Here is a 25,269-nt window from a genome sequence, read left to right as displayed (position 1 = left end):
CTTACTTTAATATGTTAATGGCAATTTATCCGCTGCTAAAAGGAGACCATACCAATTCAGGTCTGGGAAGGTAAGCCACCACAATGCAAAATGACCTTTCATCTTTGCTAGGTGTGTTTTTTAAAATGGGTAGAGTATAAGGCTTTCATCCTGAATAACAAATCTATCCAAATAATGTTAAAATAATGTTAATGAAAATAGGACTGCAAACTTTTACTTTGAAGGATGCTACTTAATTTGTGGACTAACCATTTGGTTTTCCTCAAAAAGCCATATTATGTGTGAAAGTGTTGTGGCAACGTGTTTCTTCTCTGAATGTTTTAGTGCTCACTGCTGCTCTTCAACAGCAACTTTTCATCACTGTTAGCTATCAAAAAGAGAAAAAAAATGAATCTCTTCAAATGCTATGAAAACTGAAAGAAAGAGAACTGGATTGCTGTTAGCAAATATCTAATCACAGTCTGATAGAACCTCTACCTTTTAGATTAATTAGATTAAATTAATATTTTTTTAATAACAGATTAATTTATAGGTCATGAACCTGAGGGAAATTGCCAGTTAATTCTTTGGGCTCTGGAGTAGACAGGGAGAAGAAAGGGAGAAACCGAGGAGTGAGTAATGTTAAAAGATGAAGACTGGGAACACACTGCTTCTGTCATTCAGTTGAACTGGAAGCTTGTTTTCATTTGTATACTCCTTTTGCTACCCATTGCACCAGTTGTATATGTATTGTGTGTAGAAACATAATCAGAAGCAATAAAATATTTTTAAATCATTTTCTTGAAACCTTTAAACTTCTAAATGGATTTTAATGAGGACTTAAGAGATTGGTTATTTTTTCAAGTTACTTAATAGGATACAGGACTGGAATGGAATTTCTCTGTTGTCAGTTAAGTATTTTAATTTACATGAAAAAATTTATTTCATGAGACTTTCAAAACCCTGTTCTCCTTTCCATTCTCGTCAGTCGAAGGGAACAAACTGTATTAATTTTGATATTTTCATTCCGATCCTGAGCCATTTGATTATTAACCTTTTAAAATGGAGGTTTTTTTTGGTTATTTATTTAATTATTCCATATGCAACTCAAATACTGGTGGAAAAGGCCTTGTATTTTAATGATGTTTATCAGAAGACTTCCGAGAAATTTATAAAATAAGCATTCTCTATTTTACAGATTAGACAGATACCCAGTGATTTTCTGGTATTGGTAGTTTGAGAATCTTGTTTTTCATATATCATGTTAGGCAGATTTCATGATTCCAGAAGTTCAGTGAAAATGTTATTCGAGTTCTTGATAAAAGAGAATAAAAAGCAGTAGCTGCCATTGCTTTTTTCAATTTCAATTGCTTCTAGTTTCTTCTGCTACACAACATTATTGTACATCTTATTTAAGATTCAAATTAGCATTCTTCATTATTCTTACTTGTTAAAGGTAAGCATTTCAAAAACAGGAACTTTCCTTACTAGAAGGGTCTGTATGGCTTTTTATGTACTACAGATGATGCTTCCATGCATATGTTACAAAAGCAAAGATTCGAAGTTGTCTTCTGGGAAAAGTAAGAGTATTGGTTTTTTTTGCATTGTTTTTTATTGCAGAAGTGTGAGTGCAAACATCTTTCCACTCAAGTAAAAGCAAAAAAATGCCTGTCACAAAATGTGTATTTAATTTATAAAGCTCTTGTTCAGGTCACTTCTTCCTGCTTAGTTTACACTCATATTTAGACTATTTGGAAGGCTCTTCTTATCTCTTGGAAGCAGTGCAGGGCTCTGTATATTAGGAAAATAACTTGTTTTCAAAGTTTTTTTATTCCATTATACGTATATTATTGAAATGCTTACAATGCAGAGAAGGCTGTGATGTATTTTATTTCCTGATGTGATCAGAAAAGCAATTCAAATAGCCAAAAAGCTCAAAGAATAAAAAGTTCCTAGTAAAGACGGCAAGTTTGTGCACTAAAATTGTTTTATCTGATTTAGCATCAGTTTATCTTGTTTGCCCAAACCCCACATTAACTTTCCTTTCTGTTTTTATAGCTGCTCTAGAAGTGTGTCATATTTCCCTTAGTTTTACCTATTACATTTTGTGTTGCATGTTGGTTAGAAGTTTTATACAGTGGTTTATAGATTAAAATCACTTGAAATGTTTGTGTTTTTTTTTTTTTTCTGATGATGTATATTTGGAGGGGATTGATCTGCGCAAGTGGCACAAGCCTGGCATGAGACCTAGTGCTGAAACACGATGTTTCCTCTTGTCAGCATAGCAGTCCTGACACGTAAGAAAGCTTTGTACGTAACAGAGGTTTCTTTCTTTGAGGGCTTTTAAAGGCCAGATGGCCAATGGAAAATGCTTAAGCCATTTCATTTTAAAAAAGCAATGTGAAGAGCAGAGGAGATGCAGTGTGCTCATGGATTCTCTAGCTTTGAAACAATTTTTACTGCAAGTAATGGAAGAAATCCTGCAGTGCCTGGCTGCATGCCTGCTCCATGCCAGGACAAGAGGTGTGCTTGCAGGGTCATAGGAGAGAGGGAAGGAGCTGCCGCACAGCACAGACCTGAGAGCCGCTTGGGTGGCTTGAGGGCCAGGATGGAGGTGGTGGAGGGACTGCTGTCTCGAGTTGCCTTGGGGTTACGTTGCAACCGGGATTGACAGCTGTGAAACAAGTCAGCAGGGTGCATTGCCCTGTGCACTGATTTCCTGTGTGCATAGCCAGTAATGCCCTGCTTGACTTGGAAAAATCCCTCACCTACAAGTTCATGGAGACTGTAAGAGAGTATGCTGAGGCAGGATTGCTAAGCGTTTGCACTGTTTTTCTGTTCTCCCTCTTGTTTGATGCTGACCACTGAAGGAAGCAGGGTATGATGCCATGTCCTGTGGTGTGATTTAGGGTGCTGCTCGTACGTGAGGTTGTTCCTCTAAAACAGAAGCAAGTTCAAGCCCCAGCCTGCTGTCGGCAATGCCACCTGACAGCCACTAACTAGGTAACAGGGCAGTGGCAAAGTAGCTTCCCCTGTGTTTTGCTCGGGAAACTGAAAGCAAAGCATACTGCCATTGTATCCTACCTGCTCTCTTAGCCAAAAAAAAAGAAGCAGAGGGGCTGCAAAGATTAAGATGCTTTTCAGTGTGGTGTGAGATCAGGCCATTGACATGCTTAGAGAGCCAGTGGGAATGAGGAATAGGAAAGAGGGGAAGCAAAGAGGATAGGAAGGAGGGAAAGGACGGACATCATGCAAAGGTCTTGTCCTTTCAGTCTAAGAAGACTAAAGGTCTAAGGAGATGACCAAATCCCTAACTTCCCTAATGTGAAGGTTTTCAAAGGCAATGCTAGTTGTGTGGGATGGAGTCACTACTTGGATATAACACTCTGAAATATATATATATATATATGTGTGTGTGTGTGTGTATATATATATAAAATATATATATAAAATATATATATATATTTCTCCACATGCAACAAAATGGAACAATTCTTCTCACCCAGGCTGCTCTTTCTTTACTATATCTCCCTGATAGCAATGCCGTAGCACTCATTTGTTAGGTGTAGGTATCGCTGCAAGACTTTCTGCTTGCAGCTTGTTTACACAGCCACGTATACTAGGTTTTCACGTGTATGTAGACATGGCAGATAACAGAGGTGGGGAACTTTTTAAAATAAAACCAAAACATTTATAACTAGAGTAAGGAGCAGTCCGCAGACAGGCTTTCATGTGTCATGTGCTGCTTCGTGACTCAGCGAAGGTGAATAACTTGCCTCACATGACACAAGTGCTTGGCACAGAAGGGACTGGAACCTGCATGTCCGAGAGTGAGACTGGAGCCCTGTAGTGCCAGGCAGATCAGTAGGAGGCTCACTGGGAATGGCAAAGAGCTGAGACCTTAGGGTTTTTGATCCAGTTGAAATGGGTCTTGTTGTGTTCGTCCTGTGGTTTTAACACTGCATCCTCAGTTAGCAAGATTTTGGATAATTTCCAACGCATTAGCTGTCCTATTTACAATACAAGACCAATGTATTTGAAATGAGGGAAATGTTTCATTATCTCCCTGAATCTGGACCTGAGTCTCACCTGAAATGTTAATTCTGGTGCTCGTCACCCAGGTCTGAGCTCTCTCGTTAAGTAACCTAGCCCTGGCAGTGCCCCTAGTAACTTAGCAGTGATTAAAATGCTGTCCAGGTTACTGCATCCTCCTTCACTGTTGGTTTTGCTAGACTCTGGTGGGCATATTAGATGTTTTTTTGGGGGAGTGAAATAAGCTGGTGTGCTTTCTGGTTCTGTCATGGAGAATTGCACAGGAACTTCTCTGCCTGGAGTGGAGCAGAGGGAGTCTGTGGGAGGCTGCTAGAGAATTAAGAGTGTTTGAGTTGTTTTGTATGAGCCTCACATGTGGATTGAGCACATACTAAACTCAAGTGAAAGTACACTATGAACTGCCCCACATCTCAGCTCTGTCAGCTGGTATGGGCTTAACAGATTAGTGAATCATTAATGCATGGAGCCAGATGAGGGTTTTGAGGCATTGAAAAAGAGCCTGGGATGACTCTCAGATGAAAAATATGAGCCACAATGTAGTAGTCTCAAAGCTTATGCTCATTCATTTTCTTGTAATTCCTGAGCAGCTGTGTCTTGAAAATGAATGGCACAAACACCACTGGATGAACCTCTTTTATTTGGAGTTCAATTTAGAATGAAATTCAGTTGATAATATAGACGTTGATAACTTTCAGGTAGGCTTAACACTGCCCTTCTGAGAATGATTTTTTTTTCCCACCCTAAACTTTCTGTTAAATCTCTATTTTTTCCCCACCTGTATCACAAAAGCATCTGGAGGAGTAAACTTTAATGGAATAGAACAGCCCGTCTCAAATCTCTTTTTCCTGCAATGGGGAAAACCGTGTAAGACTGTGTGATCTGACAGCAGGTCCATGCTATGGCTGTCTGCGTTCCTCAGTTCAGCCATCCATTAAAAATCTTGTCTGGCCACTCCTCTTGCTGTTCTCTCCTTTCCCTGGCTGGCCCTGAAAATAGACAAGTGTTTTTCACCTGCTGCCCTCATGCTTGGGTCTTCTGCACATCTGCATGAGCCTGGTTTTTGTTTTTGTGTTTTGTTTATTTATTTATTTATTTACTTATTTATTTATTTAGGTCCAGCTTGATAAAGGGCTCTTCCTTTTCACTCTGTCTAAATATCCATCGCTGTTTTTTTTGCAATGATGGGGACTAGGTATGTGACAAGCACTACTGCTCTGCCACAGCAGGGCATCTTGCTCTGAAGGATCTCCCAAAAGAGCTTCAAGGTGGGACTTGCTTATTTGGAGCTCAACACGTGGGAGGCATCACAAAAGTACCTGAAGTAAAAGGCAGAAGAACCAGGACACGCTGACACTTTTTTTTTTTTTTTTTCTCGCCATCCTGCACTCAGTTCTTTCCACTCCTTCCTACCCTCTGTTTTTCCCTGGGACAGGTGAGTCATGCTTTCCAGTCCTGTCTACACTTTTTCTCTGCCTGAATCAGATTCTCTCAGGGAATTGTCACTTGCCACTGGTGAGGCAGGTATTTCTGTCTTAGCTGTTTCTTCCTTCTAATTTTTTCTTCCCTTTCTGTTTCATCTTTATTGATAGTTTTTGCCCTCTGTGCTTGTATTATTATTTGTTTCTGCTCTCTTCTTTTTCCCTTTGCAGCAGAGTAAAGCTAGAAATAAAAGGTTATTTTTATAAGGAAAGAAGATACTGTCTTAAAAATCTAATAAACAAATCAAGAACTCCAATAACAAGCAAATATTACAATTATTTTCATTGTTGTAAAATATGTCCAATATATGTGTGTTTTCCAAAAATTTCATATCCACTCTTTGAAATGTACATTCTGTGTCAACAAATTTACTGCTAACATCCTGCTGTCCCGATTCTTCTGTCCAACAAGTACTGCTACAAGTAGATATTTTGATTTCTGAGTGAAATCATGACTCTTCCTGCTGTGGTACACATCAGCTGTTTGTCCATGGCTTTGTCACTCTGCCCTTCTGCACCTCAGTTTCTATTTCTTGTCCCATTTGGATTTTCCTTTTCTTTGCAGCAAGGACTGCCTGTTTGTCCAGGTGAAAGGCAATCCTCCTAGGGCTGACCTCTGTGTTTCCAGCTGATGATGAGTGTCTTCCATGGCTTTGGGAGACAGAGCTCCCGAGCTGCCCTGGTTCAGCAGGCTGCCACACCTGGGGAGAAGGGGTTGGAAAAGGTAGATGAGCAGAGCAATGCTCCATGTGCTGCTGCAATTGGTGATGTAGGTCCATCCATGCCCTCGCTTTGCAAAGAGGTGTCTTGGTACCTTGTGAATGCACTGCGAGGCCATTCGGGTCTCCAACTGCAGCATGCTTTGCTTCAGGAAAGAGCTGGGCGAGGGCTGGCCTGGGGCACTGCCCTACCATGCGTTATTCAAGACTGAGGGCACCATGGCCCTTCAGCTACCAGTCAATCAAATGCCGGCCCTGGCTGGAACAAAATAGCCTTATTTCGAAGAAAAGTATTCAGTTGAACATGTTCCAGTGATATAATGCATCTGAGAACAGGAAGGTGGAGCCCACACAGCATTTCCTGCCTGCAGGCGGAAGGTTTCAGAATGATCACCTTTGGGAAGGAGTTCTACGTCTTTCAGCTTGGTGAGGCAGGATGAAGGTGGGGGTAGTGTCTGATGGTGGTTTTTTTTTTCTTCTTTTTTGAACATTTACATTCCAGTGCGGGAGGCATTGGGGATGCACAGGGCAGAGGGATAAGTGGTTAATTGTTTTTACCTTGTTGGTAACAGTATGTGCTAACTGCTTGGGAAAGGTTCATGAAAAGCATTGAAGCCAGGGAATGTTTGCCCTCAGATCTGGATGTCCTCCCCTTGCTTGCCACTTTAATAACCATGAGACATCCTGGCACGTGCCACTGGTGAAAGGAGTCGAAAGGCGAGGGTGATTCATGTGGAGCCCCCGTCCTTTTAGGAAAATCCTGGAACTTCTCCCATTCTGAAGGTTGGTGTATCTACTGAATCAAATGACTGTTTTACATCTGATGCATCTATGACTAAGAGAAATACTTTTTTGTTGTTGTTGTTTTTAATCAGGCTTCTGATTGTGTAGAGTTTGCACACTGTAAGTGATGCTAGCTTCTGTGAAACTCATCCCAGCTTTTCTGAAGGCAAAATCCCACTGAAATCCAGGCAGTCTCCAAAGCAAGGTGTTTTTCCGGGCTCTGACTCATGAAGGCTGAAGCTGTTTTTTGTTTGTTCTAAACCCACAGGACACTCTCTTGCTTTCTGTGTGACTGCTGCACAGGCGCTCCCTTGTCCAGATCACCCTGTAGTGCCGTGACAGGAAAGGGTTATAAAAACACTTCTTGCGGATGTACCCGCAGTACTGCAAACAGAAGGCGGTCAGGGAAGAGAACCCAACTATACCAGGAAAGAGATCCTGCAGAGTTGCACGCTGTGAATTTCTGTTCACCCTGTTGTTGTCAAGACCTCTTTCATTGCGCTTGCCGTAAAGCTCGCATCAGCGTTTTTCTAGCCCCTATTTGGCAGCATTACGCCAGCCCGGGGTTTCCTGCCAGCCTCTTTGGCAGGGGAATGTCCCTGACAGGGCTCACCCTGCCTGGGAAATTCCACCGTGCACAAAAAGTCCAGGGAGCCACTCTCACACCGCCCTCCTCCACCCTCCCGCTTCCTCTCACATGTCATAACATTCCCCCCGGCCCTCCCCAGTCAGCCAGGGCCAAAAGATAAATGGTGCCTGAGCCGCTGCAATAAAAACCAGCCCCGTGGGCACCCAGCCTGGAGGTGCAATAAACTTGGGGGAGGGGGGGGACTTAGGGTGTCTTTTTTTTTTTTTTTTTCTTTTCTGTGACCAGAAAGCCAGAGTAAGCAGGACATTTGTGAAGGGGGAGGAAAAAAAAAAGTTTCCCTGCTGCTGCTTCTCTGTTTCATACCGTTAAACCTCAGAGGAACTTTTCAGTCATTCACACAGATGGGGCCATAAGGGACGATCAGTTGCCAGTGGGGTGTAAGGAGCTGCCTTGTTTTCCATAGAGCTAATTCTAACTTCGCTCGTCAGACATGAAGGTACACTATTACTCTATTTGCCTTGTTCTTTAAGAAATGTAATTATTGGAACGATATGGGTTTATTTTTATTTTTTCACTCATAATAGCCTTGCAAGTGGCTTGTGCTCTGTCTGCTGATGCGTGCTTTGGGGCTGGGTGCGGAAGAATGGCTGGTTTTTGGGAAGGTAATGGGTAATAAACATGAGGAAAGAAACCACAAGGAATGGTGAGATTGCTGAAAGCCCACAATGGAGCTGGGGACAAAATGCAAGTGGGACTAACTGCAGGTTTTATCTCTAACCAACTTGGACGTTTTGGGCAATTCTCTCTGGAATAATCTCTTTTTCATGGGAGGGTTTAAAGCTCTGAAGAGTTAGGCTGGATGGTAAGCTAAGCTCTGAGGGCATTAAATGGAAGAAACATTTAGTGGAAGCAGGTGTTTTGTGTATCTGGATTACAGTTTCTTTTCTGGCTGCTAATTGGTAATTTGGAGATAGCAGAGCATCACCAGCATACAACCCTGCCCAGACTCAAAGGGACAGGAGTAAAATTGTTGTGGTGCATTCAGAGTGTGACAGCACAGCAAAACATATATTAAAAATAGGGACCTATGCCTGCTTTCTTGTAATTTAGTCAAACTGTGGGAATGAAAAGAAGTTTAATGAACCCAAACTTCACTTCAAAATTTGTTACACTAAGCAGTTCAATAAACCAAACCGTGAACTCCTTTTCACCATCCGGTGAGGGTTTCTCTGGCTTACCACATGAGGCCGATTATTGCAGCATCCCTGTCCATTACCTGGGCCTGCACCTGCCGGGACGGGAGGCAGCTCGGCACTACACTTCTCGCAGAGAACAGGACGTGGTCTGGATTTCAGACTACCGTAATTTGGGGTATGGTTGTACCGCAGCATCACATGAGGCTAGCATATGGCATGCGGGTATTTTCAGCTGGGACATTGTGGCTTGTCTGGAGGCACACGGGGAGCAGGGAAAGGGCCATACCCTGGACACTCTCAGCCAGTCTGGGGGCAAACATCACCTAGGGACGTTGGGAAGAAGGCCGTGTTTCTGCTCCAAGTTACACTCTGGTATCAGCTTTGATCCTGAGGCAATCGATTTCTTTTTGGCTGCCTTTTATTGACTTTCTTTACCGAAAGCCACGTGTTTCGCTCTGCGTTTAATGGAAGTCGAAAGGAGCAGGGTGTGTGTGTGTGTGTGTGTGTGTGTGTGAAATGCCCTCAGGTGCCTGGGGCTGGCCACTGGCGAAGCTCTGGGCTGCCATGGGCCCCGAGCAGCCTGACCCTGCACGCTGCTCTCCTGGTGCGTCCTTCCCATCCCTGGCCTCCCGGAGCAGCAGGGTGGCACAGGTGGCCCAAGCCCTCCCGTCTGCTCTGCCTCCTGCTGCAGCATGGGACTGTGCCGTGCTGCTAGCCCGGGATATTGGGGGCAGCAAAACTCAGGTCTGACGATGCTGCCGAGAAACCTGGGTCTGATTTTTGCCTTCCTAGTCACATGCTCCTGAGACAAAATGTGTAAGGCAGAAACTAGAGTTGCCTTTAGTTCTGCTTTCTTTGCGAGAAATTGGCAGGAAATTAAAAGGAAATTAAAAAATCCACGGCTTAGCTTCTGTGAAAAGTAGTGTCCTGTAGGACAGGATGTGTCTGGCTTCAGTCGGTGCGTCTTCCCAGCTGAGAACTGAAGGAGAGAGCCAAGGTGTGGGAACACAATTTTGCATGACGCCCCACTGAATCAAAGGGTTCATTTTCAAATTTCTTGATATTTTATGCTAAGTGCTGCACCATTTAAATATTACTGTTTTTTGTCTTTACTATCCATTGACATGGATTTCTTTCTAAATGTGTAGCAACTGTCTGTCAAGCTTGTAGCAGCAAGAAGGGCATGGCATTAGTATCCTTTTCATTATATTTATTTTTCATGATATTTATGTTGTTTATGCAAGTGTAGGAAATATGTTGCTGAGACATATGTGGCAGCAAATTCTGACCCATAGATAGTGGTGATGTCCTGGTTGAAGACGATTGCACACATGTATCTGAGGATAAAACCTGCCCTAGAATCTGCAATTCATCCCAAGCACCAGGAGTTTTTATACTGCTGCTTGGAATAAACCTAATATTTTCCTTACCATAGTCAAATTTTACTTATCTGCCTTGGTTTAGGTTCTTTCTAAAGTGAAAATATTTCCTGTTTATTGAATTTTTGTCTGACTAATGGAGGACAACTCCACAGCTGAGTTTCAGGACTTTCCTGAGGTCAGATAGCCATGTGATTTGAAAGCTGGGATTTCTCTAGTAACTGGAAGTCTGAACTAAAGGCATTTAAAATCTGTAGAATGAAAAACATAGTGAAACAAGGTCATGACACAAGATGTGAACAGCAAGGGCACGTGCTTCAATAAGCTTTGCATTGTTAACACTCGTCTTTCACTTAGTGTTGCCCTGTTTCTGCTTGGGATTTCCTGCACACCAGTACGTGCTCTGGGGCTGAGTAGATGCTCGTGTGTATAAGCTGTGTAGGGCTGTGCAAATCAACGCTGAGGCTCCCTGCAGGTGTTGACCTTGCAGCACAACTACAGCACAGCTGATCTGCACACATGCTGTCGGTATGCCTGGGATGTCTGGCCAGGTGTCAGCCCAGTTGGACCTACTGTGCCATAGGTGTGACTGGTTGCTGCATCCAAGAAGTGGACAAAGTTTCAAAATCTGCCTGGACGACATTTTTTGAGAAGAAAAACATGTTTGGGAAGCCTAGTTGTATGGTAACCTTAGCCTTAGATAGCTTACCCATTACTATCTAAAAACGGAGAGACTAGAAATGCAGGGTCCTGGGTAAACTGCGGTTTGAAAAATGTTATTTTTCTGGGTTCAGGTCTCACTGAGATAAAGCAGTTTTTCCTCCTGTTCCTGTACTAAAGAGTTGAATGGCGATGCTGCATTCTGGGAGACAACTCTGCATTCCCTGTGAGAACGTGATTTTGTTTTACTAGGGATTGAAGTGGTCCTTGTTTGTGGAAGGTACAAAGACTGAAACTGAAGTCCGCTGGAGACAAACCCACTGTCGTGGTTGTAGCACAGGCTCCTGTCTCTGAGAGCAGACAATAAAAATTACTGTGGGGTTATAATGACAGATTTTGGCCCAGGTTGGTCACCTGAGTTAGAAGGAAAAGACCTTCAGTGTGAGACATAAGGGAAGCTCATGCTTGCATCTTTAGACCTGTGATGAGGCTCCTCAACAGCACTGAGGAACAGCACTAACTCCCTTTCTAACTGGAATACTGTAAGAAGCAAAATATTTTGAGGCAAGAACATGCACTTACTTACCTCATCTATGTACACACCAGTATCCTTCCCAGCTGACATGTGATGTTGTCCTTTGCTATGGGGAAAAAGCATCCTGCTCCATATTTATATGCTGTGACATCAGCAGTGCATGTATTTCTTAGCAATGAGTTCCTACTGCAAGGTGGTAATGAGCTAATGAGATAGAGCAGCTTATGAGAAAACATGACTAACCAGGGCAGTGAGTATGTTGAGAGGAATGTCCACGAATATAAGGTGTAAAGGGAGACTGTTTACTGGTAGAGAAATCAGATCAACTTGTGCAGCTTTGTAATACTCGCTGTGTTTGGTGTTTCTTTTCCTCCATGCTGATTTCAGCTGCTTTATATACACAGTGTAGAAGAATGTATTTAAGAACAACCAACTTTTTTTTTTTTTAATATCAAACAACCTGGGAGAAAAAAACTGAACTGAGGGCATTCTTTGGATCAAAGCAGCAAGCCCCAAAAGATACATGATAAATAAATAGTCTGAATTTTCCTTTAATATGAAGAATTATACATGCTCCTTTTTGAAGTTCAGGCTAATGCTAGAACAGCAGTCTTCGAGACCAACATTGAGGAAAAATGTAGCAATACAAGTATAGCGAACAGGTTAGAAGCAGACTCCTCTGTACTAGCTTTTAGAGCAAAAATGTGTCATGGACCACTTCCAATTTGCTGACATGTGGTCTCTTAAGTTGTTAAAGCAAACACACTTATTGATCCTACAGAACAGTCTCTAGGATTGAAATAGTTACTGTGCTTTTATCTCCAGTTTTTTTGATGCTGTTCTAAAAGCAAGTTCGATGTTATGTTGGACTGGAATTTGTGTGCTGCATGGAAATGCTTCTAGCACACAGAGGTGTGGCGGCTGTACTCACACACCTTGACTCAAAGTCTGTAGCACGAGGCTAATTATACCAATTTGAGAATAAGCAACATTTGACATCCATACAGTAAATATTCACTTGCATTAAGCAACTGGACTGTAAACTACCATTTTTATTCTCAGTTTAAGAAATACCACAAAGGTCATACCATTCCAAAAGTGTGTTGCAAAACTAAATTCTTGTTACTAGTAGTTTGTGCTCTGCCACTTTACCTAAAGGCTCGCCCTTGTTCTGTGCTGCCACTTATGACAGACTGAAGAGAGTTTAGCCCACTCCCATACCCACCAAACTGGGGTCTGCTCTGAGAGCCATCACGCTCCTTGTGCTCCTTGCTCTGTTGGGAGTCACAGAGGCAACTTACAGTAAAGACAAAGTTCTGCTTTTGGGGCTTGATTTATTTACTTATGGGTTTAGTTATTTGAAGACTACATCGCTTGCTGCAGTCACCTCAGTACGTGCCCCAGGACCAAGCAGTGCAGGCATACCAATGCTATACAGGCTAGCCCTTTCCCTACAGCAGACTGGCCAAGTACATAAAGCATAACCCTTTGCTGTGGTCTCTTTTAGAGTCCTCCTCAGGACATGTTTTCCTTTTTTTTTTTTCCCTTTTCAACTCTGACTGCCTGAAATAAGGTGTCATGGCCAACACCGTGCTGCTTTTAAAACAAGATGTCGTTGCATGTGTGACCTGGAGCTACAGCTCTGAGGGGATTTTTCTGAGGGGGAAGATGAGGAAGGATACCTTTTTGGAAAGTAATATAAATAGAGGAAGGCAACCGGCACAGCCTTTCCCACACTAACTCTAGGGAGCAGTCCCAGAGCAAACCGTGCCCAGGTTTCATCCACAGAAGTTGGTGTCTTTGCTTTGTAAGAGATCCCAGAACTGAGCGTATATAAGTGCACTGTTACCAATCCTGGGACCGGGATATGAGAGTAAACTGTGGGGCCGCATCGTTTGACCATACAGAAGTAGGGGCTAGTTTCATTAGATCGGCCATCACTTACATATGAAGCTATAGGGGATGAGGCAGGGTGTTGTGAGGAAGTATTTGCAAGCATGCTCAAACCTCTGTCTAAGTTTTGCAGCCTAGATTTTCAGAGCAGAGAGTGCTCAGTCCATCTGTCTAGTACCCCCCTCTGTTACCTGTGCCACGGGGCTTTGCAGGGCTCATCACGCCTGTTGTCTCTATCTGATGTTAAGGCAGTTCTGTGGGAGTTTTCTTTCCACTTTTTTTACTGCCACTTCGCAACATGGCCTGGAAGTCCCCTTCCCCTTCTGGCGCAGGCGGTAAAGCTTGTGTCTGAAAGCATAAACCAGAGATGGTTGAAAGCTGGACAGAAAAATTTCTCCCTCAGTCTGAGTTTATGTTATTGTTATTAAAATGCTGTTCTCAGCATGAGGACCCAGAAATGAGAGAATACCTCATAGTTATAATTAAGAAGGGTGTTGAAAATAATGAAAGTGTGTTTTAACAGAAAATCCCCAAAGCACTGAAGAGGCTTTTTGATTTTACTTCAACTTAAGGCATCAGCTCAGCTGTTTTCTTGTACCAAGAATACAGTTATTTCAGGCCTTAATGGATGGAAAAGCCCAGTACAGCATCTCTGTTGTGTATTTGCTCAGTGCTGGCTCTCAACAGGATAGCAAAGAGGAGACCTAACTGATTAGTCTAGATGTTTAGTTGGTACCAAAACTCAAAGGTGTCTTTCAACCATTATGACTTTGGCAATGAAGGGGGAGGCCCCTGACAAATGACTGCAAATTTTGAGACAGTAGGTTTGTTTTTTTGTTGTTGTTGTTGTTTTAATCTGAATTTTCAGATCCTTCCAAAGTAGCTTCTGGGTGTGTACAAGTCATACACCCAAAAGCAGTGATAAAAGTTGTTTCAGTTATCAAGTGTACTGGTATAACCTAACCAAGACTGATTAGATTTAATTCCACAATACTTGTTCAGGCTTTATTCTACAGTGAGCGAAGAAACTGAGGTTTTGGTCTGAAAACAAGTACTTTTTGTGTCTCATTTTTGCAGTGGTCTGAGATATAAACATATGTCACTATTTGCAGGTGTACTTAAGACAGGTTTCAGGATAAATGTTGCTCATATTGGCCACTAGTTGGCATTATTGATACATCGCAGTATATGCAATGGCGCAATAAAAACCTGTGAGGCCAGTGCTTGGCAAGCTGAGGCATCCTCCTCTGTGCAGGCCTCTCAGACATCAGCTCTGGAGCTTGCTGGGTTATGCTGCATTACACTCAGCCAAAAGAGGATGAAACTGTCTGCTTCACTGCGCCCTTGCAGCTCCTTCCCAGCTGATGTCCCTCCTCCCTGGCTTGTGGCTGTCTGTACAGGCTCTGCCAGCTCTCCCGGCAGGAGAAGAGGTGACGAGCACTTCTGGTTGCTACCCTGCCCGGGAGGAATTTTCTTAGGCTGAAGATGTCTGCCGGGGTTTTGGTCACTGTGGATGTTACGTGGTGTTTGGGCCAAAAGAAACGTTCGAGGTCTGCAGCATTAATAATTACAATTTGTAAATGTAGCAATAATTTGCCAGTAACTTGCACGGAATACTTTGAGAGTTAGGAGGCTGCTGGGAGCCAGCTCATCTTGTGCAACATGGGCGTGTGTATTTTTGAAAGAGCCTTTTGTTACAGAGTTTGGTGGAATTAGACTTGTCTTAATCTGCTTTGACTGGGAGTAGATTTATGTCAAAAGACCTGATAAATAAGATTTTGCTGATGAAACAACCATGAGTTAAGGTATCAGAGTGTTGTCTGAAGTGGATTTTGCTTAGTAAAATGAAAGCAAGTCAACAATTCAGCATTCAATAGAGTTGAAACTTTGGAACAGAAAAAGAAATTTCACACCCCCTTTGCATTAAGGTAAAAACCTCATTAAATTGTTTTATAGAATATTTTCCATTGATATGTAGAGGCTAATCTTCAATTAATCAGTTCCAAAATGATTACGGAATAGCAACGATAAAGATGTTGCTCGTATGTGTTCTGAGGGCCCTCCATGACCTAGTAGAATTAAAATGTGTGGAATACACTTTTGGTTTGACATTCATTTTTACCCTTGGCATTTTTAAGGGAATTACAGACAACTACAGCACTAAATCTAATTCTTTCAGTTACATACTTCTCGGATTCGTGTTGTTTGGTTGTAAGAAGACAAGATCCAGTCAGATCTGTTTTCAGAAAGCTGTTACAGATCCTCCTATCAGTCACCAAGTGCACAAAGAGCATTCGAGGGTTAAAGGATCTCTGATCAGCAAGTGCTTTTTAACAAGGAAATGCTTAAAGTATCTACCTAAGGCTAAGGTATCGTAATTGAGATCTAAGGTTTGGAGAACAACGGAGAACAATCTTCTTGCATGTTTAAAACATACTGCCTGATTTCACAGATCCTTGCTTGCATAAAGAGGTTCCCTGAAATCAGTGAGAACGCTCAGTTAGGAGATAGCTGCTGATTAGGTAACAAAGGAATTTTTACCTTTATTAGACTATGCTATTTCTGGCACAATGTAGTGTTTGACTTGACTTCATACGTCACATTTGCAAGTTTTACTGTGACTGCATAAATTTGATCTATGGCTTAAAAGGACACACAGTTTTTTGGAGTAGGAACCTGTAGATAACTCCAAGTGAAACCCTGTCTTCACCTGACAAGGGAAGAAATGTTTGAATAATATAAAATAATTCCCTCTTGCCGCCTCATGGCTGATTAATATAATTTCATGTTGCACCTGTCCCATGTTTTTTAGCACAATTAAAACATGTATAATAATCTAAATTATAGACCTCCAATCTACATAATATGCTTTAGAAAAACAGAGTTGTTTTACTGCATATTTTTGGGGGCAGCCACTGTTCTAACAACATCCTAATCACAATGTCGTGCGGACAAACACACACACTTGTTTTTTAGAAGGTGATGACCTTGGTGGTAGATGAGAAAGGAGAAATTTATTTTTTTGAAAGATGGGGAGAAATCTCCCCGGCGACTGTGGGTCAGAAGTCACCAGTGCTGTTGACATTTGTCACAGGTGCACAGTTTCACCCGCCTTTAGTTTCGGCACCGTGCGACTTACCACTTCTCTCTGCTGGGCTCCGGCTGTATCACGGCAGCGTGCTGCAACCTGAAAAACAAACATCTTTCGGGCCTGCCCGATGCCTGCTCCACGCTCGACTGTGGCCCAGAGCTGAATCCCCCGAGCTGTGCTGGAGGATGAGGATGGGGTTGGGGTCGGGGTCGGGGTCGGGGTCGTGGGGGAGGCCTCGTCTACCCGCTGCCTGCCCCCTCGGGGCCGTGGGGGAGGCCTCGTCTACCCGCTGCCTGCTCCCTCAGGGCCGCGGGGCCCACCTCGTCTACCCGCTGCCCGCCCCCTTAGGGCCGCGGGGGCCGCCTCGTCTACCCGCTGACTGCCCTTCTCGGGGCCGCGACCGTCTCCATGCCACCGCGTCCCCGCCCCGGGCGCGGCCGCGTCCCGCCTCCCCCCGCCGCCCTTACGGGAAGCGCGGCCCCTCCCGGCCCCGGGCCCTCCTCCGCCGGCGGGGAGGAGCCGCTATAAGCCCGGCCGCCACGGCCACCGCCCCCCAGTCCTCGCCGTGCCGCCCGCTCGCCCTCCTGTCCAGCCCTGGCCGTACCCGCGCCAGCCGCCGCACCTCTGCCCGCCGCCCTTCTCCGCCGCCGCCCGCCGCCCCGCGGCACCGCCATGATCGTGGACAGCAGCCGCGACGCGGCGCCCGATGGCGGCGACGCCGGCGCCCTCAGCAGCCCCATCAACCTCGCGTACTTCTACGGGGCCTCGCCCCACTCCAGCGAGGGCAGTTGCTCGCCGGCTCACTCCGCCCCGGGCTCGCCGGGTTCCGACTCGGATCTGTCGGTCAGCAGCCGCGGCGGCGGCCGCCGGGACTCCCGGAGCGGCGCCCGCCCCGCTCTGCAAGGTACGGCGGGGCGGGGGGCGAGCAAATGGCGGCCGGGGGCTGGGCTGGGGGCGTGAAAATGGCGACCGCCGCCGTTGGGGGGTGTCTGAAGGAGACCCCCCGCGTCCAAGCGGGCCTGGGAGCTGCAGGCGGTGACGGGAGGGAGCGGTGACCTCAGGGCCGGTTTTTGGGGTTATTTCCAGCCTTTCGACAGCTGGCGTTGGGACAGGGAGGTTCCGGCGTGATTCAGCTGGAGGAAATGGCACGGAGGGGAGTTCGCTGCTTGGCTCGCTTGGCTTGGCTTGGCTCGTCGCAGCTGGATACAAGGCTTTATCTCATTTTCCACCGGCGTTTCTCCTTCTGTCCTTATTTGTCTTCTATTTTATTTCTTAACGACTAATCTCAGCGTTTCGTTTCGCGTCTCAGCAGTTGAACAGCACATGGGTGGAGGAAAGCAGCACAGGGGCCCCTTCCAGGGGGTCCGCGTGAAGAACTCGGTGAAGGAGCTCCTGCTGCACTTCAGGAGCAGCAAGCAGATGTCCTCGGGTGCTGCTGTGGATGAATGCAAGGTAACGAAGAACATTTTCCAGGGCGGACATAATTGGGTTTAATGATTACTGAAGCTGGCAAAAAAGAAAAGGAAAAAAAAAACGTGATAGCAGTAAGAGTGTGATAGAAGTAAGTTTACTCCTTTATCTGATGTGGATGGAGTCATTTTCTTCCTTTCAATACACAATGGAAGAACAGTGTCGGGAGGAAATTAGTGAGATTGTTCAGTGTAGGAGAGAGAGGCACTTAAATGTTCTTATTCAGCTTTATTTTCCAAAGGGAGTTCAGACCAAGATGCATTTGTGTTCTGAGACAGTGATAACCCGCCTGTTAACTCCTCTGAAGTCATGAATTTTAAGAGCAGGGAGTCTTTTCAGAAGAGAATCACTTAGCAGCTTGTCATACTGTTGCATTCCTCTAGCGTAAAGGCATATCCCAATCTGGAAAGATTGGAACAGAAAGGTGTAAGAAATGTTTGGAAGATTAAAGAGGGTTTTCTTTATAATATCCGTTGAGAGTATGTTTGAGCTTCTTAGTTAAGTGTTGCCACAGGAAATTTTTTGCATAGAAAACATTACAGAATTTGAGAGAGGTAAACTTGGCAGGTTTACATTAAGAAAAAATCCTGACACCTCACTAAGGACGTTGTCTGTCTCTAGATTTTCTTGAGTTCTGCGGTATTGTAACAAATAGCTTAAAAAGCCTTAAGAAAAATAGTGGTTTTCGTTTCAGTTCCGTAAAACTCTTTGTTTTCTAACCTTAATTAAAAGCAATTAAATTAGGGTTAGATTACCATGTTACTAGGATTATTCTAAGGTATATTCTCTGTTTATAGAAGCAAGCCTCTGTTTTTGTCTTTTTTTTTTTTCCCCACTGAAATAACATTGTAATAATGGAATAATCTGTATTTTTTTCCTCAAAAGGCACAAGGAGGATTGGTGAATTACGAACAGTACACAGGTAAGAAAAAAATATACTGCAATAATAATTTAAAAGTAGATTGTAGAGAATAATCTCTGAGTGGATTGTAAATTCCTTTTCTTTTCAGCAGAGCTGAAGAGCATACTGGGTCACAGTGGCAAGAGAAAGGCTCCTGAGCTCCTTTCTGATGGACCTTCTTTCAAACGCCAAGCTAATATTCACCCACACCTCCTGGTAAGCTTGGACTATTTTTTTTTTCCAGTGCTTTTTGTTTTCCTCTGGGTAATCAAAAATTGCTAGCTAAAAAATAATGCATCTAACTGGTTGGTACTTGTTTGTATTCTTTTTCTGACAGACACCACCCCAGACACCGACTTCAATGGATAACATGGAGGAGACGCATAAAAACGAACCAAAGCATGACAGCAGTTCTGATCTGCTCCAGAACATTATAAACATTAAGAATGAGTCGAGCCCTGTTTCTCTGAATACAGTGCAGGTTAGCTGGTTGCACGGTGTCTCCAATCACAGTTCGCCCGGTGAGCAATACCAAGACAGTCCAGGAACACAGACTTTTTCCCCGTCCCAGAAGTACCAGGCATTCCAGGATCACACCTCCCAGAATATGCTTGATCCTCCCCAGCATTACCAATTTTCTTCATCGCAGAACCAGGAGTTGTCACAGAGCTATACTTCAGATGCATCTGTGGAGTACAGGCCCTTTTCTGCCAGTGACCAGTCTCCTAGCTACCAGCCGAATACCTTTGAGAGCCATGAACTGCAGTATTGCCCTTCACAAAGTTTCTCCTCCCTCCTCAACGATTCTGAAGGCTCAGAGAACATCTCTGCCCCCCTCCAGCCACTGACGAGTGCCCACCCACAGTCTGATGTCAGCTCCCATGCTCAGAATTTCAGCTTGGCTCCCAGTAATATCTGTGGTAGTCTTGAGCGCAGCATCTCTTTGGCTGCTTTGAATGTCTCGCTACCACACCAAAATGTTGCCAGAAACACAACGCAGCTGGGCAAGTCATTTTTTCAGTGGCAAGTGGAGCAGGAGGAAAACAAATTGGCTAACATCTCTCAAGACCAGTTTCTCGCAAAAGACTCTGATGGAGACACGTGAGTGCTGTTTATCTCTGTGTTTCCCAAGTAGAAGGTTGGGGAGTACTTCTGTTCAGGTTTTTGGTGGACTACTGGGTTTTAATGAAAGCTGTTTGATAGCAGTGCTTGTGTCATGAGTGCAGTGGTTTCGGTAATCATGGTCTCGCTGATGGGCTGTGATGCATGCAGTTGCAGCACACTTGGTAGATAAGGTAGTTGTATCATCTAATTTCATGTACTTATTGTTAGATTTTTATCTAGTAAATTGAGAGAAAAAGATTCTAATTTAGATGTTTGAAATTACCTTGGGAAGAAGGTGCCTGTGTTCCCGTCTTAGTCACCCAGAAGTCTGAAGCTGGCAGTATAGCACCCTTCCCATAACGTACTTTTGGATTTCTGTAGCGATTTGAGTCCCAGGTTGTATGGTTGTGTAACTGTTTTCCCTCTTTCCTGCAGCTTCCTTCATATTGCTGTTGCCCAGGGCAGACGAGCACTCTCCTATGTTCTCGCAAGGAAAATGGCTGCTCTGCATATGCTGGATATTAAAGAGCACAATGGCCAGGTGAGGTTCTCAATGTCTTTGCACCTGATTTGTGTGCGAGTGCTCTACATGTCTGGACCTTGAGGAAAATGTGGTGAAATGCTTATTTAATATTAACCCCGAGATTTAGTCTGCATACTAATATTAACCTTGAGCTATTAATACTTCTTGGGATCACCTTGAGCTGGTAAAACTATACACTCAACTTCATTTGTCCTGGCTTCCTGGTATTCATAATCACTGCTTAAATAGTACCAGGTAGCTAGCTAGGCTTTGTGTTTGTTTTAGTTGCTCTTTCCTGTTAGAGATCAGATGACTAATAGTTGAAATTTTCTTCTCAATGTTTGCAGAGTGCTTTTCAGGTTGCTGTGGCGGCCAATCAGCATCTCATTGTGCAGGACTTGGTTAGCTTGGGGGCTCAAGTCAACACCACAGACTGTTGGGGTAGAACGCCGTTGCATGTTTGTGCTGAGAAGGGACATGCTCAGGTCCTTCAGGTGAGAAGCCCTGTTGTAGCTCTTAGTTTGGTATTAGCTGTTATAGAAAATTCTGAAAACACCATGCTTTCCCTTATCTTTCTCTGTGTAGCCTTGTAGATATGTCTCAGGGCTCTAGAACAGTGGTTTAAAGTGAGCTTGAATTTGACTTTTAAGGTTCTTGCCAATGTTTTGGAGTAATGTGGTAGAATCCTCTGCTACATGAAATCAGTAAATAAGTTTCTTTTTAATGCTATTATTTATTGCAAATTTGCAACAAGGCTGTATATGAACTTGAGGAAGCAGTATGTGGCTTGGGTAGACCTAAACACATGCCTGTTCCTACTTTTGTAGGCAATCCAAAAGGGAGCTATGGGAAGCAATCAGTATGTGGACCTTGAGGCAACGAACTACGATGGTAAGTAGTTTGGAGTTCATAACTTACAAAGCTACTAGACGTTACAATGTTTTATAGCTGCTGATGTGAATCTTATTCTGGGTGAAAAGCAATAAAATGGGGCATAGCTTTGCCAGGTTGAAATTGGCAATTACACTCGAAATTGCATTATGATTGGCATATTTGTCAGAAAAAAGCATGGTTAGCCTCTGCCTGTTGGGATCTTTCCTTTTTCCCTCTGACTGATTGACAAATTTGGCACAGAGACTGTAGATGATAATGGGCTATTGTTTAAAATCTGTGGGTGCCAGTGGTGTATCAGTGGATAGAGAATGCAGAATCTCTGGCACCAGAGAGCTGCTTTAATTGATTCTCTTTTCCATGCAATAGCTCTTTCTGAAATACATTTTTTTTAACAAAGCATACAAAAAGAGATTCTTTACTTACTTGCTAGCTGATTGCTCCCCATAAGTTGGTACTTAACTCTCTGACTGACAACCCAAATCCTGAGCCATGCAGGAGCAGTCCTTATCACTTAGAAACGTGGAAACAAGCAGCCAGTTACTAGTTCTCTATTGTGCTCACTTGCTAATGATGATTTTCTTTCAAATTAAGGTTTGACTGCACTGCACTGTGCTGTTCTGGCCCATAATGCTGTGCTGCATGAACTGCAAAACAGTCAACTACCTCACTCCCCTGAGGTTCAGGAGCTTCTGCTGAGAAACAAGAGCCTGGTAGAAACCATCAAGACTCTGATACAAATGGGAGCTTCTGTTGAAGCAAAAGTGAGTAAAACAGCTTTCTGTAAGGTGTCAGATCCCAAGAAAATAGGGAAGCAGATCATGTCCCTTTCTCCTATGCCACATCTCAGCCCACTTATTACAGAGGAAGTAGACTGATTTGAAAGCTTCCTAAGCAACTTACATTTTAATTTACTCGAGTGGAATGAAAATGTTGCGTTTATTAAGAACAAGATATTATCAATGCAAATGAACCATGGGAAAAGGGAGGTCACAGTCTAATTTCTGTATTAAGAATGATACTATACCAGTTACAATTGGTTTTGTCTTAAAAGTAAGAATATGTTTGGAGCGTTTTGAGGTATCCGTAGTAATAGGGTGCTGATGATACCCTGTTCTTGAACTGTACATTTTAATTACGTGCTGCTACCTGTCCAGTTTAGATCAGTGTTGGGGAGATCATTACTTGGTATTACACTTGTTTTTTTTGGCTATGTAAGTTTACTGCTAAATGAGGTGTGGTCTGTTGTTCATTAGATGATAAAATATATATTCAGACTGACTTTCAGTATAAATACTTTTGTACAACACTCTGTTACTCTATCTATTTTGTTTATCTGCATGTTCAACCTGGATAGGTGAAACTAAAAGTTTCTTTCTTGATAGGATCGCAAAAGTGGTCGCTCAGCTTTACATTTGGCAGCAGAAGAAGCAAACCTGGAGCTCATTCGTCTCTTTTTGGAGCTGCCCAACTGCCTTTCTTTCGTTAATGCGAAGGTATGGTGATTTTCCCGAATGCAGATATAATCTGCGATGTATGTGAGCTGGTCACTGTAAGTGTCCTGAAACTCTTGCCCCTGCCATTTCTTCATGGTATTTGTCTTCTCCAGGCTTACAATGGCAACACAGCACTTCACGTGGCTGCTAGCCTGCAATATCGGGTGAGTCAGTTGGATGCGGTTCGCCTGCTAATGCGAAAGGGAGCTGATCCAAGTGCTAGAAATTTGGAAAATGAGCAGCCAGTTCACCTGGTTCCTGATGGCCTTGTAGGAGAACAGGTAAACAAAAAAGAAAGTCAACACAACCCACTAAAATAACAAGAACAAAAAAAAAAAGCCCTCCTCTCCCATCCTCTCCCCACGAATCCAAAAGCTATATTCCTCTCAACATTTTTCAGGTTTTGAGTTGTAACTTAAGGAAAAGATTAAGCAAATGGCATTTTCTTCAGAGATCTTTGGTTTTAATGTTAGGATCAGAAAGAACATGGAAAGACCTGAAATTGTAGATTTTATTTGTAGCTTCTTTTGTCCCATCTCAAAAACTTTTTCATGTCAAACTGTTACTAAGAGTTGTTTTTTTTTCTCAGTAACCTTGCAGAATATGGGAAGTAATGTCCCTTCTCGTGTTGATCTCAGTACGGCTTAAAATCATGTTAAAAATCATGATCAGCAACAAAAATAACAATTTTGGGGCCTGAATAACAGATGAAGAAAATCCCTCTTTCCTAGGAGCTGTTCAAATACATAAAAGCAGCTAGCTCTTGAGCTAATGAGCTAATAACCGAAGCAACTCAGTAATTCTATTTTATTTACTTGGTTCAAATCTTGTAGAATTGTATCAATTCTTGTGTAACTGAACTCAGAATCTAGTCTCAGATAAATGAGGAACGCAGAACTAGAAATCAGTTTTCTAGTTTGTTTTTAAGTTTATGACTTTGGGATGATAAATGCTAATGCTTTTGTCTTTTTCTCTCCTCTAGATAAGACGTATCCTGAAAGGGAAGGCGATTCAGCAGAGAGCGTCGCCATTTTAAACTCCATGTTTCTTGGAGTTTAGCTACCTTACACTCACTGTCAGTCAGGCAGTCCTAATGTATCTGTAAATAGACCATTTGCCTAGTGTTGGCAAATGTTAGTTGTTTCTATGAAACAAAAGTATTTTGTTCACTATCATATAGTGGGTTATGTACGAGTTTTAAAAAAAAATACAAAAAAAAAACCACCCAACAAATCAACAATCAAATTCTTCCGAGCAAATGGGAATGTTTTATTCCCATGTATGTGGAAACTTTGCATGGACACCTGAATTTCATAGCTACAGCAAGACTGATTGATTTAATCAGCCATATATCTAACTCCTGTACAAGGATAATTCTACAGTAAATCTTTGTCTGGAGAGGGCTGATACGTGACAGCATTGCAGAGTTTTTTGTTTGTGTTTTTAATAACACTTAAATATAATAAGTGCAAGAGAAATCAAATATTTTTGAAGTGGAAATTTTATTTATATACCTTTGTGGCTTCCTTCCAATTTTTTGTGCAGGATTGTATATAGTCCTTGGTGTTGTTGTACAGCTGTATAGTTCTGAGTATCAGTTGATAGCTTGGGAATGATCTGAAGAAGAAAACTTGTCTGATCTCAAACTTGCAAGTTGCATATGGAATTTTAATACTGGTGCAAATCGGGTAAATTCTGTTATTTTTAAAGACTGAAGACCGAAATTGCATTTAAGATGGATTGTCCCTAGCACTGATTTGTGCATGTTTTTGGACTTGTTAATAAAACATGAAAAGCTATGCTTACTCAGGGGACAATATCAGCTTTTTTTGTATGCAGTAGAGGGCTTTTGTTTTGACAGGACAGTAGATTGAGGGAGAAATGTCGTGACTTACATAGTGTATATAACTTTGTCATACTTCAAGGAATATGATCCTGATTCAGTGAAAGTATTTAGCATGTACTTAACTCTTGATGCATGTTGGAATCTCTCCATGTTCCTTATACTTAAATATGTGTAAGCCCCACTAGTGTCAGTAGGACTTAAGCACATGCCTACGTAGCTTGCTGAATTGGGCTCTAGTTAATTCTAGAGATTTAGTGTTTCTCACCTCCTAAGCAGAGTTAGTCCATTTACGGTTTTACCTTATAGGTATAGTAGATAGCCAAGCAAATATTTGAAGTTAATGTTTTTCTATTTTTAATAATTATGGGTTTAAATGCAAAATGTGTACTAATGTTGCTGTATACTTGTATTCTGTTGGAGAAAACTGCTTCCAATCACTTAATCAACAATCCACACTGGGCTGTAATCCAGCAGTATGTTCTTTGTATGGTCTTTGCTCTTAACTTGTTCTTGCATCACACACAATTCTCTTCCATAATAACTTAATTAGTCTGATTTTGCTGTTTTGACAAAGTATGTCTTGTAGACAAGCTAAGTGGAAAAATCTAGTATTCTGAGGCCTAGTTGTGATGTATTTCTTGAAGGGTCTCCTGTATCTTGTTTGAATAAACATGTTACTTATA

The 25,269-nt window shown here is 42.9% G+C and overlaps 1 protein-coding gene and 1 long non-coding RNA gene across 5 annotated transcripts; one reads left to right on the top strand and one right to left on the bottom strand.

The window, feature by feature from the left end:
• Positions 1-1,928: 1,928 nt before the first annotated feature.
• On the bottom strand, positions 1,929-16,901 carry LOC121075889. The gene is made up of 4 exons (XR_005823218.1): positions 16,407-16,901; positions 16,373-16,376; positions 13,456-13,612; positions 1,929-7,337 (listed from the first exon to the last, which is right to left on the bottom strand). It is a non-coding gene; the product is annotated as an uncharacterized LOC121075889 (long non-coding RNA).
• On the top strand, positions 16,885-25,269 carry NFKBIZ (NFKB inhibitor zeta). Of its 4 annotated transcripts, none has more exons than XM_040569540.1 (12): positions 16,885-17,259; positions 17,665-17,807; positions 18,711-18,747; positions 18,836-18,942; positions 19,064-19,827; positions 20,266-20,371; positions 20,701-20,847; positions 21,181-21,244; positions 21,839-22,008; positions 22,630-22,740; positions 22,854-23,021; positions 23,723-25,269. In XM_040569540.1, the coding sequence occupies exons 1-12, from the start codon at positions 17,028-17,030 to the stop codon at positions 23,774-23,776; spliced, it is 2,103 nt and encodes a 700-aa protein (XP_040425474.1). In that variant the 5' UTR covers positions 16,885-17,027; the 3' UTR covers positions 23,777-25,269. The 4 variants fall into 4 exon arrangements, with proteins under 4 accessions (XP_040425474.1, XP_040425498.1, XP_040425489.1 ...); XM_040569564.1 differs by having other exon boundaries at positions 16,908-17,259; positions 17,668-17,807; positions 18,839-18,942; XM_040569555.1 differs by having other exon boundaries at positions 16,908-17,259; positions 17,668-17,807.

Source organism: Cygnus olor, chromosome 1, assembly GCF_009769625.2.
Source record: "Cygnus olor isolate bCygOlo1 chromosome 1, bCygOlo1.pri.v2, whole genome shotgun sequence".
NCBI lineage: Eukaryota > Metazoa > Chordata > Aves > Anseriformes > Anatidae > Cygnus > Cygnus olor.
The sequence above is the reverse complement of the archived record's forward strand: the minus strand, read 5'-3'. Positions and strand labels throughout refer to the sequence as shown.

Coding starts and splice junctions, on each gene's coding strand:
- NFKBIZ (XM_040569540.1), top strand. CDS start 17,028: ATGATCGTGGACAGCAGCCGCGACGCGGCGCCCGATGGCGGCGACGCC. Junction 18,748..18,835: donor GAATTACGAACAGTACACAG/GTAAGAAAAAAA, acceptor TTTTCTTTTCAG/CAGAGCTGAAGAGCATACTG. Junction 23,022..23,722: donor ATGGCCTTGTAGGAGAACAG/GTAAACAAAAAA, acceptor TCTCTCCTCTAG/ATAAGACGTATCCTGAAAGG.